This window comes from Dendropsophus ebraccatus, chromosome 10 (assembly GCF_027789765.1).
Source record: "Dendropsophus ebraccatus isolate aDenEbr1 chromosome 10, aDenEbr1.pat, whole genome shotgun sequence".
Lineage (NCBI taxonomy): Eukaryota > Metazoa > Chordata > Amphibia > Anura > Hylidae > Dendropsophus > Dendropsophus ebraccatus.
The window spans coordinates 41,404,291-41,421,081 of NC_091463.1; the positions used below are offsets into that span (position 1 = coordinate 41,404,291).

General features: G+C 45.1%; 1 protein-coding gene across 1 annotated transcript in view; it reads left to right on the plus strand.

Annotated features, from left to right (window-relative positions):
* CNGA2 (cyclic nucleotide gated channel subunit alpha 2) overlaps positions 1–16,791 on the plus strand; it is a 106,754-nt gene that overhangs the window by 59,788 nt on the left and 30,175 nt on the right. The window contains exons 6-7 of the mRNA XM_069985773.1: positions 5,004–5,110; positions 6,141–6,904. Of these exons, the coding sequence (XP_069841874.1) occupies positions 5,004–5,110; positions 6,141–6,904 (871 nt within the window). The remainder of the gene's footprint in view (positions 1–5,003; positions 5,111–6,140; positions 6,905–16,791) is intronic.

The window sequence follows — 16,791 nt, forward strand, 5'->3', positions numbered from 1 at the left end:
TGTTATTTAGGAGGATATCTCAAAATCAGCTGCAAAGAACACTGTAAGGCTATGTTCACACAATGTTTTTCCAGCTCTGTTTAAAATTACGTACGTTATTTTGAGCCTAAAATAACAGGCGTCATTTAGCTGTCAGCCTCCCCTTAGTGTAATGACTGGTGTTAGCACATTATTTTAGTTTGGGATTACTTATTGGACTTTGGGTGTGGCTTCATTGAAAAGTCCTTTGCATTTAATAGTAAAAAAGGAGAAAGAACGGTTACAAAAGAAAAACTGTGTGTGAACAACTAATAAAAAAAAGTTCGCTGTTTGCAAAAGATGTCCGAAAATAATGATCATGTTCATTATTTTAACGTCCGTTATTCAATACATGGTGCATTGGACATTCGTCTTTCCATTGACTTCAATGCATTGCCATTGCAGTCAGTCAAATCGCAGCAAAAACTGACGTTTTTTTAAATATGAAAATCGGCCGCCTTTTCAATATTTGTGACGTTGTCTGAATATAGCCTAAATGATACATCATTCTATTCAGCTTCTCTGTCACTATTTTATGCTGCCCTTAAATAGGACAGCATAAACTTGCTGACAGAGTCTATTTAAGGACTTATGATGTATCCATATGTCATGGCATCACTAAGGAGCTACAGAGAGGGCTCACTATCATCATGGGTCGATCCATCTTACTTACCAGCTGGGGCCTCAGCAACACTCCCACACTCTTTACAGGAGCGTGAAGCAATCAAGCACTGATTACATAGATCACTGCAGAACACGTGTGCTGCATTAATCTCTATGAGAAATCAGTGTACTGCTCATAGGAATTCCCTATGGGTACTACAAATTACTGTAAAAAGTTTTTTCAAACTTCCCATATTTAAAGTTTAACTCTCCCCACTTTTGCCATTTTATAAATAAAAATTAAAGGGGTTATCCAGCGCTACAAAAACATGGCCACTTTCCCCCTACTGTTGTCTCCAGTTTGGGTGGGGTTTTGAGACTCAGTTCCATTGAAGTAAATGGAGCTTAATTGCAAACCACACCTGAACTGGAGACAACAGTAGGCAGAAAAGTGGCCATGTTTTTGTAGCGCTGGATAACACCTTTAAAGAAACAAATAAACATATTTGCTATAGTCACGTGCAGAATTGCCTGCACTATTAAATTATTACATCCCTGATCTTGTACGGTAAACAGTGTAAGTGCAAAAACCTTGAAATTGAAAATCTGAAGGGAGGACTTGTACTTTGTACTTTCCTGTTGGTTCCACTTTCTGGTTTTCGCACAAAAACTGCAGTAGCATTAAAAAAAAAAAAACTGCTATGTGTGAAACCAGCATCTCTCAGCCCTATAGAATAAAAAATAAAAGTGTTATACGGATCATAATAGAGCAGTTTTAAAAACATTTAGGGACATATGTATAATTCTTTTTGCACCATTATTTTGGCAAAAAAAAAGTGTTTGCACGTGGCATATATTTTTTCGTAGCATTTATGAAGCATGGTTGGGGCATGGTTTGTATTAGCTGCTTTTTTAACTAAATTTATTATGTGCAATTTTTTGGTGCAACACTTGAAAAGTGCTCTAGCGATAATAAAATTGCGGTAATTATTGGTTACTGGTGCTCTCTCATTTTATGCTGCTTCATCAAAAACTATCTGCTCAATCAATCACTCAGTCAAGCTTTTGTGAGGAGTACATGTCAGAGGACGTAGAAAGAAATAGAAATCAGTGGATACTGGGAACGGTAGAGGACATTAAGGCCCCCTTCATACATCTGGAAAACCCGCCCGGATTTCTTTTAAGGAAATCCGGATGGATTTCCAGACCCATAGGGGTACTTTAGTGACATACACCCTTCAGGATTTTTCCTGAAGGGTGTCCGTTTCGGATAATAGGTTAGGATTTTATAGATCCTGCCCTATTTTTATCCATAACTCTGGCACGGACGCCCCTATAGAACTCTATGGGAGCACCAGAATCCCGGACGCCTTCCTGACGCTCAATTCCAGATTGGTTGAGAGTGTCCCTTGACAATATCCCCCAACGCCGTACCTCAGCGATGCTAGCTGCCGCGTCATCCCCGCACCTCTCCTCTGGACCTCAGCAGCAGTGTTGAAAGCACCACGCACCTCCCCTGGATCTCAGCAGAGCTGCACGGCCTGGCATCCTTGGCCCACCAAAGCCCGCACCTCCCCCAGACCTCAGGCCACTGAACCCCTCCCCCCCCAGACCTTGGCAGCACTGAATCCTTCCCCCTGGACCTCAGCAGCACTGTCCGGAATGACCCCCAGACCTCGGCAGCACTAAATACTGTGCCAAAGTTTGACCAACTCCCCCATCTCAATGGCATCCAAACTATAACCCCAACTTCACCCCCCAGACCTCATGAGCAATGACCTCAAGGAGGAAGAAGAAGCAGCAATGCAGGGCTGAGGATAAGAGCAGCCAGAGCAGGATCCAGGAGAGGTGAAATTGCCCCTTAGAACTAAAACCCCCACCATGACCTGCTAACAGTTCATAGTGGGAGTGGTAGTTTTGCAGCCTGTGGCCAGCAATGTCGCAGAACTACAACTCCCATCATGCCCTTCCGACAGTTCATGATGGGAACAGTAGCTCTGCAACAGATTAGACGATGACACAGAATAGGAGGGGGGAGGCAGTGGCATGGTAGAAATGCAACTCCCATCATGATGTGTGATAATATGCAGGACTACATCTCCCAGCATGGTGTTTAGGGTAGGTTGTAGAACTAGATCTCCCAGAATGTTGCACAGGGTAGACTGTAGAACTATACCTCCCTCACAGTGCACGAGGGGGGGGGGGCTGCAGGAGGGGAAGATGGTGGCATGGTACATGAGGAAAACACAGTGGCATTGTACAGGGGTGGAGGCTGTGGCACAGTACATGGAGGGGACATGGTGGCACTCTACTCTATGGGGGACATTAATTAAGTCTGGTGTTTTCTGTGCCGAACTTAAAAATGTCCCTGCTACTCTGAGACTGCAGAGATTTATGTAGAGGCGTACTGCCTCTACATAAATCCCATGCACGCCGGTGCGCGCGCCAGGAAACCTACGCCAGCTAAGAGTTTGAGCAGGTTTCCTGACTATTTTTCAGCGTAACAAATGCTGAATTGAGCGGACTCCGAGTCCGCTCCCCCCGTTTGTTGTCCTGTTTTGGTGCCTCATCTCCCTTCACCCCTCCCTTCTTCATAGAGAACAATGAAGACAGGGGGGAGAGCTTCAAACTGCTTTTTCATGATAAAAAATGTATTTTTCGGCAAATGAACCCAATTACAAAGTTTCTTAAAATCGCCTGTACTATTGATTTCTGCAAAAAAAAAAAAAAATTAACAACATTGATACTTTAAGTCTCCTTTCACAACATTAACAAGGCTTGTGAGGTAGCATATTTGTGCTGGAGTGTCAAATTTCAGGCAATATTGGCAGAGGAAGATGCAATGTGGCAAAGAAAGAGATGTTCTCTTGAGAGTTGTGTTGAGTCTAAAGCTCAGAATAGGGCCAGGTTGCTAGAGTAGAAAAAACAAACTCCTACTCCAGCTACTCCTCTCATGTATTGAGCTAACACAACTCAATAAGAGTCCCCTGGGAGAGGTGTTTTGATTGAAGTGTGATTGAACAGTGTTCCTAGTTACCTAGTAGTTTAAAAGAGAACACATATCCATCAAGTTCAACTAAGGGAGGCTAGAATATGTGTATGAAGCAAAGGGGTATGGCTGACCGTAAAGAAAATTTGTCGACTCTGGAGATTGCATTTTTTATGTAGTAAGTGGGAATGCCCTTGTTTTCCCCATGGACATTTTTTTGTATGGGTCATTTATATACATATATAAATATTTAACGTCTCTTAAGACTAAACAAATGTGGATGTCTCACTGAGCCAATCAGTGGCTGCACCAAGGTAGCGCACTGATTAGCTGAGCGGGATATACAGCCGGGAGCCTCCGAAGCAAGAAGGTAATGTGCACCCCGGCTGGCGGGAAGTTAAGGGGGCTGTTACTTACATACTCGCAGCGGGATGTCAATGATTGAAAATGACAGGCAAGGGATCCGCAGAGGACTTTGCTGTGAATTTGCAACGTGACATCCACTGCGGATGTGTAACATGTGAAACTGGCCTTAATCTGATTGGTTGCTCCAATGCTCCTTGACACAGGGCTTGATTAATCTCCCCCAATGTGTCCAAATCAGTCTGTAATTTGAGTTCATTATCAATAGGCTAAACTTTGCTACAAAGATTGGTGACATCTGCTAGAAAAAAGTTCTGTTAATCTCATCCTCTTTATTATTAATAAATATAGTAAACCCAAAACTAAACCTTTGGTTACACCAATTGGGAAGAACAGGCTGTGCAAACGCAAGTGAGATACACAACTAAAATAATAATAATATTAAATGTTTGTTTGGATTACTTTGGGTCTCGGAATGAGGGACACGGTATGCGTTTAGTTAGAGGCCAGATGGCGTATGATTTATTTTTTAAGTTGTAAAACTGTTTTATTGTTTGTGAAGCTAATAAAACTGGTTGTGACCAGTTTTAAACCTAATATACTGTGTTGGGGTTAGAATTTCTCTATGCGCCAACCATCTTACCCTGGAGATGGCAATCCTGTGAGAAAACTTTTCCCCAAGTTGTCATTATGATTCATGCTGCTTGAGGTTTCCTGCCATTACATTAGCTAGGGAAGGTCAAGGCAGAATGAATACACCCATGCAGCTGCTTACACCCTTTAAGCAGTGCTGTGATTGGCACAAACCTATTTTACTAATTTCACCATGGTCAGACCTACATGAATCCATTTGCATATATAAAGTTACTAAATGTATCTCAAGCTACAGTATAAACATGAAGTGATTTCAGTGCTAATATTTCTTTTGAAATAGATGAATTATAATTTTTAAAATGAATTTTTGGAATTTGACAGTTTTCTTTGAAAATAGAATTTTCCAGTAAGTATCTATCCCTTTTCTATATTTTAGGGCATGCTTCAATGACCTTCAAACTAATTTTATTATAGTATGGCTCACACTAGATTACATCTCTGACATCGTATACATCACTGACATAATTATTCGATTCCGTACAGGTAATTTATGTTTTTTAATAGTTTTCATGAGGTTTAACTTGTTTTACAGTGAGAATTGTTGCAAAAATCAAATACATGCAACAAGTGTGTTTTTTCCTCATTATTATAAGAGTGCAAAGTCTGTAGATGTCCTGTTCAGAAAATGGCCCAACAAAATAAAGGAGAAAATAATAGGAAAACGATTTGAAAGTACATATCCAGTATAACGGGACTATACATTGGGGAAAACTGGAAAAAGTAAACTTGTTGTTTGGAGACTGACAACGCTGTAAGGCTATGTTCCCACAATGTTTTTTCTTGTCCGTTTATAATTTTTAAAATTACATTTGTCATTTTGAGTCCAAAATGACGTCCATGTTTTTTAGAGGATTCAAAATACCAGCTGCTGGTAAATTATATTAAATTATTAAGTTGGGATTTACTAATTGCCCTTTGGGTGTGTCTTTAATTGAAAAGTCCATTGAATTCAATAATAAAAACAGATAACGTTCGTCATTTTACACACTGTGTGCATTGGACATCCGTCATTCCCTTAAAGGGATTATCCAGCACTACAAAAACACGGCCACTTTTCCCCTTCTCTTGTCTCCAGTTCAGGTGTGGTTTGCAATTAAGCTCCATTTACTTTAATGGAACTGAGTTTGAAACCCCACCCAATCTGGAGACAAGAGAGGGGGAAAGGTGGCCATGTTTTTGTACCGCTGGATAACCCCTTTAACTTCAATGCATTGCATTGCAGTCAGTTAAATTGCGGCAATAACAGACGTCTTTTTAAATAGAAAAAGCGGATGTCTTTTCTCTCTTTTTTTGGACATTGTGTGAATACAGCCTTAGAATGTAGTAAAATGTTCACTTGACAATGTTTGGCACTTGAACTAACATTTAGTATTTAAACACTTGATCACAATGGATTTATGCAGTTCTTCAATTACCAAATTAAATAAATATTACTCAAACAGTAAAAAAAACACTTTACAGATATGCACTCTTTTTTCTCTCCTCTTTTATTTTATTTATTTATTTATTTTAGGATTTTTAGAACAAGGGCTGCTTGTCCGAGATCCCAAGGTGCTCAGTGACAGTTACATCAAAACGTTGCAATTTAAATTAGATGTCATCTCTATACTTCCCACAGACTTAGGTTACCTTGGATTGGGGATTCACCGCCCAGAGCTTCGTTTTAACCGATTACTTCATTTCCCCCGGATGTTTGAATGTTTTGACCAGACTGAGACTCGAACTAGTTACCCAAACATCTTCAGAATATTTAATCTAGTGCTATACATTCTACTTATTATTCATTGGAATGCTTGCATTTATTATGCTATATCTAAAGCTATTGGCTTTGGTGTGGACACATGGGTTTACCCTAATGTTACTGATCCTGCTTATGGCTATCTTACACGTGAATATGTGTATTGCTTGTACTGGTCTACTTTAACACTCACTACAATTGGAGAAACTCCTCCCCCAGTTACAGACACAGAGTACCTTTTTGTTATCTTTGATTTTCTTGTTGGTGTTTTGATTTTTGCTACTATTGTAGGTAATGTTGGTTCTATGATATCTAATATGAATGCAACCAGAGCTGAATTCCAGGCTAAAATAGATGCCATCAAACATTATATGCAATTTAGAAAGGTTAGCAAAGACTTAGAGGCCAAAGTTATCCGGTGGTTTGATTACCTTTGGACCAACAAAAAGACAGTAGATGAAAGAGAAGTGCTGAAAAATCTGCCTGACAAACTGAGGGCTGAAATCGCCATCAATGTTCATCTGGAGACTCTAAAAAAGGTAAATTTTTCATCTTTGTAATAGATTTTTAACACACTAGTTTGCATTTCCTTTCTTAACATACTAGTTAGAATACTAGAGATAAGTAGACCGAGATTCGTTACAAACAATTTAGATTTTTTTATGAATCAAAGTTTATGAAGCTTTCATACAAAAGCTTTTCCAAAATGGTGGTGCACCTGTCTCAGTACACTACAATAGAAGGGCGGGTACAAAGGATTAACCATAATCCCTTGCAGCCAGCAAGTTTGTTAGCCACTAGTGATGAGTGAACATCCCGATGTTTGATTCAGATCCCGAACACGAACAAAAAAAAAAAAAGATAGTAACTGGTGTAGAAGCTACGTACATGCGTACAGATTTTCAAGTGCAAAGCGTAAATAATGCATTTGCGTATGCAGTAGTGTACGCAGTTACGTACAGATTGTGTATGTTTCAGTCTAGAGTTACACACATGCATACTAGTTATCAGGTGTAAAGCGTAAATTACGCAGTAGTGTACATTCGCAAGTTTGGATATGTTTGAAATTGATCGTTATAACCATTCTGATCATCGAACAAATTGTTCGTGATCGGCAAACGCAAATAATTAGTGCCATGTTCATACGAACATATGAACATTTACGAACATTTTCGCTCATCACTATTAGCCACCCCCCTGCAACGTCACACTTTTTCCTTCTATATATATGCAGGAGCGTGCCAGCAGCCTGCCATTAAGCTCATGATCATTGCAATGGACACATGCACACACTAAGAAGATTTGAGAGACGTAGAGGCAGGGAGAGTCAAGGTTATAGAAGGTTTATAAGGTAGAAAGTGAGAGATAGAGGAAAGTGTCAGGAAAGTAGTAGTGTAATTTGTGTAGCTGGGAAATTCGTCCTGTCACTTTGTGAGCGACCACCGCTGTCCACAGCTCTCCCGGGTAATTTTAACCCTTTAAATCCCCTGTCCGATTGCATCTTCAGTCCTTGATTAAAAGCGTGTCTGGACGCATAAAGACTGTGTTCGTACATCAGTCATCCACTGTTGCTAGTTGAATTTAAAGGGGTATTCCGGGAAAAATCAATAAATTAGCTATGGAAAGGGTTAACCAAGGTTAACCTTTTCCTAATATACTTACCAGTCCTTTATTGGCCCCCCAAGGAGATCTCCGGTCTGGTCACGTGAGCTGCAACTCGCGGATCCTCTTCTTCCGGTTCGGTGACGTCACCATACTCGGCCGGCGTCTGGCTTTCCTCCTTCTTAGCAGCAGAGCACTGAACCCTGACTGGCTGGCTAGCGTGTAGCCAATCAGGGTTTAGTGCTCTGCATCCCACCACGCTCCAGGTCCCCTGAGCCTGCTGTACCAGGGGTTGTGGGGGCTCAGTGACACGGGCTGGGCCGGCGGCAGCACTATGTGAGGGGTCCCTGCATCCAACATCACCCATTCCCCCCCCCCCCCCCCCCCGTATGTCAGCGATGCCGACCGTGTCCCGGGAGGGGATGCAGCGGGCGGCATTACTTCATTCATAACTACCAGACACATGGAGCGGAGCTATGAATGAAGTAATGCCGCCCGCCGCATCCCTTCCCCTCCCGGGACTCAGGGTCAGTATCGCTGACACCCGGGAGGGAAGTCCTGCAGAGTGGTGCTGATCCCTCCCCCGGCCCCCCCTCCCTGCCTGTGTGCCTGTGTGCCTGTGTGATCTCAAAGATCTCTCACCCCCACCCCCTGGAGTGTGCTGCCGCGCTGCTCCGGTCTCAGCACCTTTTTCAAGCAGCCGGCCATATTCAGCTGACAGGCGCTGTGTGTGCAGGAGAGATGTGCTCCGTACACAGCGCCTGTCAATCACCCTGATAAAACTCAGCTAACAGGCGCTGTGTACGGAGCACATCTCTCCTGCACACACAGCGCCTGTCAGAGGAGTACGGCCGGCTGCTTGAAAAAGGCGCTGAGACCGAAGCAGCGCGGCAGCACGCTCCGGGGGGTGGGGGGAGAGATCTTTGAGATCACACAGGCACACAGGCACACAGGCACACAGGCAGGGAGGGGGGGCCGGGGGAGGGATCAGCACTACTCTGCAGGACTGACCCTGAGTCCCGGGAGGGGAAGGGATGCGGCAGGTGGCATTACTTCATCATAGCTCCGCTCCTCTCCGGGTGTCTGGTAGTTATGAATGAAGTAATGCCGCCCGCTGCATCCCCTCCCGGGACACGGTCGGCATCGCTGACATACAGGGAGGGGGGGGGATGTTGGATGCAGGGACCCCTCAAATAGTGCTGCCGCCCCCTCACATAGTGCTGCTGCCCCCTCACATAGTGCTGCTGCCCCCTCACATAGTGCTGCCGCCGGCCCAGCCCATGTCACTGAGCCCCCACAACCCCTGGTACAGCAGGCTCAGGGGACCTGGAGTGTGGTGGGATGCAGAGCACTAAACCCTGATTGGCTACACGCTAGCCAGCCAGTCAGGGTTCAGTGCTCTGCTGCTAAGAAGGAGGAAAGCCAGACGCCGACCGAGTATGGTGACGTCACCGAACCGGAAGAAGAGGATCCGCGAGTTGCAGCTCACGTGACCAGACCGGAGATCTCCTTGGGGGGCCAATAAAGGACTGGTAAGTATATTAGGAAAAGGTTAACCTTGGTTAACCCTTTCCATAGCTAATTTATTGATTTTTCCTGGAATACCCCTTTAACCCTATGAATCACCTGTCAGGTTACATGTTCAGTCCTTGATTAAAACCACATCTGGCCTTTACTTAGACGCATTTATGTGCACGATTGGTGACTGGTGATATACGCGTTAACATCAGGCATGAGGGCGTTAACGCCCCCATGCCAGATGTTAATGAGTAAATCACCAGTCACCAATCGTGCACATGAATGTGTCTAAGTATAGTCTAAAGAAAAATATGCGCCCGTAATAAGAAGTCTTTGTTTAATCAAGTAATGTTCCCCCCTTTATCCCGAATATTATGATAATCGGGTAAAATAAAAATAACCCTAGTCAATTAGGATACATTCGAATTAGGGATGAGCGAACCAAACCGTAACAAACCAGATTCGTTACGAACTTCGCAAAAAAAAAAAAGACGTTGAGAAAATTCGTAAGGAATCTCGAATATTTGATATTAGTACGCATATCTCCTGATATTCGAATATTTGATCAAATATTCAATCCCATTAAAGTCTATGGGAGCAAGTATTTGATTATTGAAAAACATCTATTCGACCACTTGGAGGTCTCCAAGTCCACAATGACACCTCAGGAAATGATGCCAACACCAATGGAATGCAACTGGGACAGCAGGGGAAGCATCTGACACCCCAAAATCGCCGGTAATAAAGTCACAAGTCGATGTTATACAGGTGAATTACCTGGTGTAGACATGTCACAGGAAAAGTGTGCGAGGGGATGTACATCTCACCTAGGTTACAGCTTAGTGTGAGATGGTAAATCTGGGAGAGATCGGTTGCTCAGCAGTGATATGCTGCTGAGTCGTTGTTTAATTTTTCCGGGCCGGATTTACTGGAATGGCGGATAGGTTGGTAGTGGGATCTGCCATTCCCTCCCCCTCGATCCAGTGTGGGTTTTGGGATCAGGTGAGCTCTGATCCCAATCAGCCTGAGAAGGCAAAAAGCTCACACAGTGTACAGGTCCTTGCTCTTAGCCAGGAGGAAACAGCCTGCATGCTGTATTTGTTGGGAGCAAGGGATACCACTGCTGCTGGGGATTGTCCATACCCTGCGATACTGTTATCGAAGTGCCAGAGAGGTAACCTGTTTTGTTAGTTAGCGCCCAGACGGGCAAGACCTTTTGTTTTGTTTTGTTCTTTAAGCACAGTGTTGCTATATTTCTGTTATGGACTGTTTATGCTACAAATAAACTCCAAGCTGTTTTATAAGTCCAAGTGTGCTGCTGAACTGTGTCCAACACACCATCCCCCGGGAAGATCCTTACAATTGGTGCTGCGGAGCGGGCAAAACGGTTGCTAGGGGCAACGGTGTGCATCAACTTGGCTACAGCTGCTTATGTCCTGGGTGAAGGCTGCTGCTTCACTCCAAAAACAGCCAAGCAACATGGAGGAGATGATGAAGCAGTTAATGCGAGTGAGTCTGCAACAGCAGCAGGCTCTGACAGACGCTAACCTGCGCCATGAACAGGCATTGGCCGCACACCAGCAGGCTAATAGGCAACAACAACAGGCTCTGGCAGATGCTAATCTGCGCCATGAACAGGCTCAGGCAGATGCTAATCTGCGCCACGAACAAGCGATGGCTCAACAACAGAGACTTATTGAGTACCTGATAGCAAAGCAAGAGGCGTCTGCAGGTGCTAATCCCCAGCTGGTGGCAGCAGCCGCGCCAGAGACTTTGTCTGTGAGAAGAGCTGTGCAGCGTGCGCTGCAAAAGATGACTGCTGATGACAATGTTGAAGCCTACTTAACTGTCTTTGAGCGTGTGGCTGAGCGAGAAAAGTTACCCTCCACTGAGTGGGCAGAGGTCATTGCTCCCTATTTAACAGGCGAACCTCAAAAGGCCTACTATGACCTCAGTGAGCAAGAGGTCAAGGACTATCCTCGGCTAAGAGCAGAGATACTCGCCCGACTAGGAGTTACTGCTGCTGTCCGTGCCCGGAGGGTACGCAACTGGAGCTACAGTCTGAACAAGTCAGCGAGGTCCCAGATGTACGACCTGATCCATTTGGCAAGAAAGTGGTTGGAGCCAGACACTTCTACTCCTGCCCAGGTCTTAGAGAGGGTCGTGATGGATCGCTACCTACAAGCACTCCCTGCTGATCTGCAACGCTGGGTGGGACAAGGTGACCCTAGGAGTGCTGACGAACTTGTCAACCTTGTGGAGAGGTTCCAGGCGACTGAGGACTACCTCTGTGATGTTCCTGCAGCACCTTCACCTCCACGGAGTGCCAGATCTGTGCCGTCAGCTGGTAAGAGACTTCCATCTACTGGGGGATTGTGGAGGGGTGCTAATAGAGGGAAGAGTGCTCAGGCGGTGTCTCAAGGGCAAAAGACTGGTGATGGTCCCAGGTGGCTAAGTGGCCCTAAAAAGGACTCCCTGCCAAGGAGACCAGGCCCTATCCAGTGCTGGAGATGCCATGAGACGGGACATGTGTCTGCCCATTGCCCTCTTACCACTGAGCCCATGGAGTGTGACGCTAGCCGGCGTCAGTCGCTATTTGCGGAACCATCATGTGTTGCAGTTCCTGGACTAGAGACTGAACCACAAGTCTGCAACATTACTGTAAATGACTTCCCTGTTAAGGCGTTGCTGGACTCAGGAAGCCTTGTCACCTTGGTGCATGCTAGCCTGGTGACTGGGGACTTTGTGCCAAAAAGACATATGAGTGTGGTGTGCATACATGGTGATACAAAGGTTTACCCTATAGTACTGGCTAATGTCGGGACTGAACTAGGCGCTGTACAATATGAAGTGGGTGTGGTTAAAAACCTTATGCATAATGTGATATTGGGGCGTGATTTTCCATTGTTCTGGGCTCTATGGGGAAAACAACAATCCCCTGAAAGGAGTGAGGAGACCCCTAAGTCTATTGCATTACCCACGGTCAATGATAAAAATGTACAGGATGAAAATAATGCTTTTCCTTTACAGGTCCTGGCTGGCGAGGAAGAGGCTCCTCCCACTGAGCAGAATATTCCAGACTTAGAGGTGTCTAGGGATAATTTTGGTACTGCCCAATTACAAGACCCCACTCTCAAAAATGCGAGAGAGCAGGTCGCTGTTGTGAATGGGGTACCTCAGGAACCAGAAGCTGAGAAAAAGTTTCCACGTTTTTCTATGACTAATGATCTCTTCTATAGAGTCACTAAAATTAATGATGAGCTTGTGGAATAGCTTCTGGTGCCTAAGTCGTACCGGCGTCAGGTACTCGACATGGCCCATAATCATGTCCTTGGGGGCCACTTGGGGACGGATAAAACGCAGGAGAGAGTCCTCCAGAGGTTTTATTGGCCTGCGATTTATGCTGACATAAAAACATACTGTGAGTCGTGCCCCACATGTCAGCTTAGCGCTCCAGTGTCGCATTTCCGCAGTCCTTTGGTCCCACTTCCCATCATAGAGGTACCGTTTGACCGGATCGCAATGGACTTGGTGGGTCCCATTGTAAAGTCAGCTAGGGGTCACCAATACATCTTAGTTGTATTAGACTACGCGACCCGCTATCCTGAGGCTGTGCCCCTAAGAAACAGTGCCTCTAAAACAATTGCACGGGAATTGTTTTATATGTTTTCCAGGATGGGGATCCCCAAGGAGATCTTGACTGACCAAGGTACCCCGTTTATGTCAAAAGTGATGAAAGAGCTATGCAAACTGTTTAAAATCTCACACATACGTACCTCTGTATATCACCCACAGACAGACGGGTTAGTGGAGAGGTTTAATAAAACCCTGAAACATATGTTAAAAAAAGTGGTGGAAAAGGATGGTCGGGATTGGGATCACTTACTACCTTACCTGATGTTTGCTATTAGGGAAGTGCCCCAATCATCCACCGGGTTCTCTCCCTTCGAATTGGTCTATGGTCGTCACCCTAGGGGTTTGTTGGATATAGCGAAAGAGACATGGGAAAGTGAGTCCACCCCATACAAGAGTGTTATAGAGCATGTAGCACAAATGCAGGACCGTATAGCCACTGTAATGCCCCTAGTAAGGGAACACCTCCAGAAGGCGCAAGAGGGCCAAAGCAGAATTTACAATCGTTCTGCAAGAATCAGGACATTCAGCCCAGGTGACCGGGTACTCATACTTGTTCCCACGGTAGAAAGCAAATTCTTAGCAAAGTGGCAGGGTCCCTATGAAATTGTAGAGAAGGTCAGTGAGGTCAACTACAGGGTACACCAACCAGGTAATAGGAAGCCTTTCCAAGTTTATCACATAAACTTGTTCAAGCCCTGGAAAGACAGGGAATCCTTGGTGGCGACAAATCCTGTTGGTCATCTGTCACCACCAATCCCTCCGGTCAAGACTGGTGACACTCTATCAGTGTCACAGAAGCAGGAAGCTAAGGAGTTCCTGCAGAAAAATTAAGACAAGTTTTCTGACCTACCAGGGCGTACACATCTCATTCATCATCATATTGAAACTGAGCCTAGAAGCAGAGTAAACCTCAAGCCCTATAGGATACCAGAAGCACGGAGAGAGGCGGTATCATCCGAGGTAAAACGTATGCTTGACCTAGGAGTCATTGAGGTGTCCCAGAGCGAGTGGTCCAGCCCGATTGTGCTAATCCCAAAGCCCAATGGAACTTGGAGGTTCTGTAATGACTTTAGAAAGTTAAATGAGATCTCCAAGTTCGATGCCTACCCCATGCCCAGGGTAGATGAATTGATAGAAAGGATGGGTAATGCCAGGTACATAACTACCCTTGATCTCACAAAGGGCTACTGGCAGATCCCCCTCACTCCTGAGGCTAAAGAGAAGAAGAGAATGCCATTCGGGTTACATGGAGACCCTGCAACTTTTCAGAGGTTGATGGACTTGATTCTGCGACCGCATCGTGATTACTCCGCTGCCTACCTCGATGATGTGGTCATTTTTAGCCCGGATTGGGAAAGTCACCTCTGTAAGGTCCAGGCGGTGTTAGATGCCATAAGTGATGCGGGGTTAACCATCAATGCAGAGAAGTGTGCACTAGCCTTAGAGGAGGCCAAATACTTGGGCTACATTATTGGGAGGGGGTTAGTGAAACCACAACTAAATAAAATTGAAGCAATACAGAATTGGCCTCAACCCCTCACAAAGAAACAGGTCAGAGCGTTCCTGGGTATTACGGGCTATTACTGAAGGTTTGTACCGAATTTTGCCTCAGTTGCAGCCCCGCTAACTGACCCAACAAAGGTTGCGAAGTCCGCAATGGTGACATGGACTCCAGAGGCCAAGAATGCTTTTCAAAGCCTTAAGTCTGCCTTCTGTCAACAACCGGTGCTAGTTACCCCTGACTTTAGGCGAGAGTTTCTGGTACAGACAGATGCCTCTAACACAGGGTTAGGTGCCGTCCTTTCACAGGTCGTGAATGGCGAGGAGCACCCGGTGATGTACTTGAGTAGAAAGCTATCCCGGCCGAGAAAAACTACGCCATCGTTGAGAAAGAATGTCTGGCAGTGAAATGGGCCCTAGAGTCCCTCAGGTATTACTTGCTAGGCAGAAAATTCAAGTTAGTGACAGACCATGCCCCCCTAACATGGATGAAGCGTAATAAAGAGAGAAATGCGAGGGTGACTAGATGGTTTCTGTCCCTACAAAACTCTAATTTCACTGTGGAACACCGGCCAGGGAAATTACAGGCAAATGCGGACGCCCTATCAAGGGTACACTGTCTGTGGGGACAAAATGCTCAGCCCTCCGGTCTGAAAAAGAGGGGGGGGGGGGGATATGTAGACATGTCACAGGAAAAGTGTGCGAGGGGATGTACATCTCACCTAGGTTACAGCTTAGTGTGAGATGGTAAATCTGGGAGAGATCGGTTGCTCAGCAGTGATATGCTGCTGAGTCGTTGTTTAATTTTTCCGGGCCGGATTTACTGGAATGGCGGATAGGTTGGTAGTGGGATCTGCCATTCCCTCCCCCTCGATCCAGTGTGGGTTTTGGGATCAGGTGAGCTCTGATCCCAATCAGCCTGAGAAGGCAAAAAGCTCACACAGTGTACAGGTCCTTGCTCTTAGCCAGGAGGAAACAGCCTGCATGCTGTATTTGTTGGGAGCAAGGGATACCACTGCTGCTGGGGATTGTCCATACCCTGCGATACTGTTATCGAAGTGCCAGAGAGGTAACCTGTTTTGTTAGTTAGCGCCCAGACGGGCAAGACCTTTTGTTTTGTTCTTTAAGCACAGTGTTGCTATATTTCTGTTATGGACTGTTTATGCGCTACAAATAAACTCCAAGCTGTTTTATAAGTCCAAGTGTGCTGCTGAACTGTGTCCAACACACCATCCCCCGGGAAGATCCTTACACTGGTTATTAAAGGGTGTATGAATATTTTATAGGTACAGCTGATCAGATGTATTATGTACCACGTAGCACTTGGTAAACAGAGTGCCTTATAGTAGCACAGCAGCCTGCTTGTACCACCCTGTGTATTTATGTATGATGTAGCAGCACGTAGCACTGGATGAACACACGTACTACTCTTTTTTTTTTTTTTTTTTAGATCTAGCAGTCTAGCACGTATCAGCAGCACAAAGCACTTGGTCAGCAGAGTGCTTGCACTACCCTTTGTAGATTTGCTACTACATATTTGAATGGAAACACCCAGTAGCCTTGTTTGCTGTCAATGAATGGAAACACCCAGTACTCTTGTTTGCTGTCAATGAGTGGAAACATCCAGTAGCCTTGTTTCCTGTCAATTAATGGAAACACCCAGTGTCCTTGTTTGCTGTCACTGAATGGAAACACCCAGTAACCTTTTTTGCTGTCACTGATTGAAAACACCCTGTAGCCTTGTTTGCTCTCACAGAATGGAAACACACAGTAACCTTGCTTGCTGTCACTGAATGGAAACACCCAGTAGCCTTGTTTGCTGTCAATGAATGGAAACGCCCAGTAGCCTTGCTTGCTGTCGCTGAATGCAAACACCCAGTAACCTTGTTTGCTGTCACTGAGTGGGACCACCCAGTGACCTTGTTTGCTGTCACTGAGTGGAAACACCCAACGACCTGGTTTGCTGTCACTGAGTGGAAACACCCAGTAACCTTTTTTGCTGTCAATGAATGGAAACACTCAGCGACCTTGTTTGCTGTCACTGAGTGGAAACACCCAGTGACCTTGTTGGCTGTCACTGTTTGAAAACACCCAGTAGCCTTGTTTGCTGTCACGGAATGGAAACACCCAGTAACCTTGTTTGTTTGTTGTCAATGAACGGAAACACCCA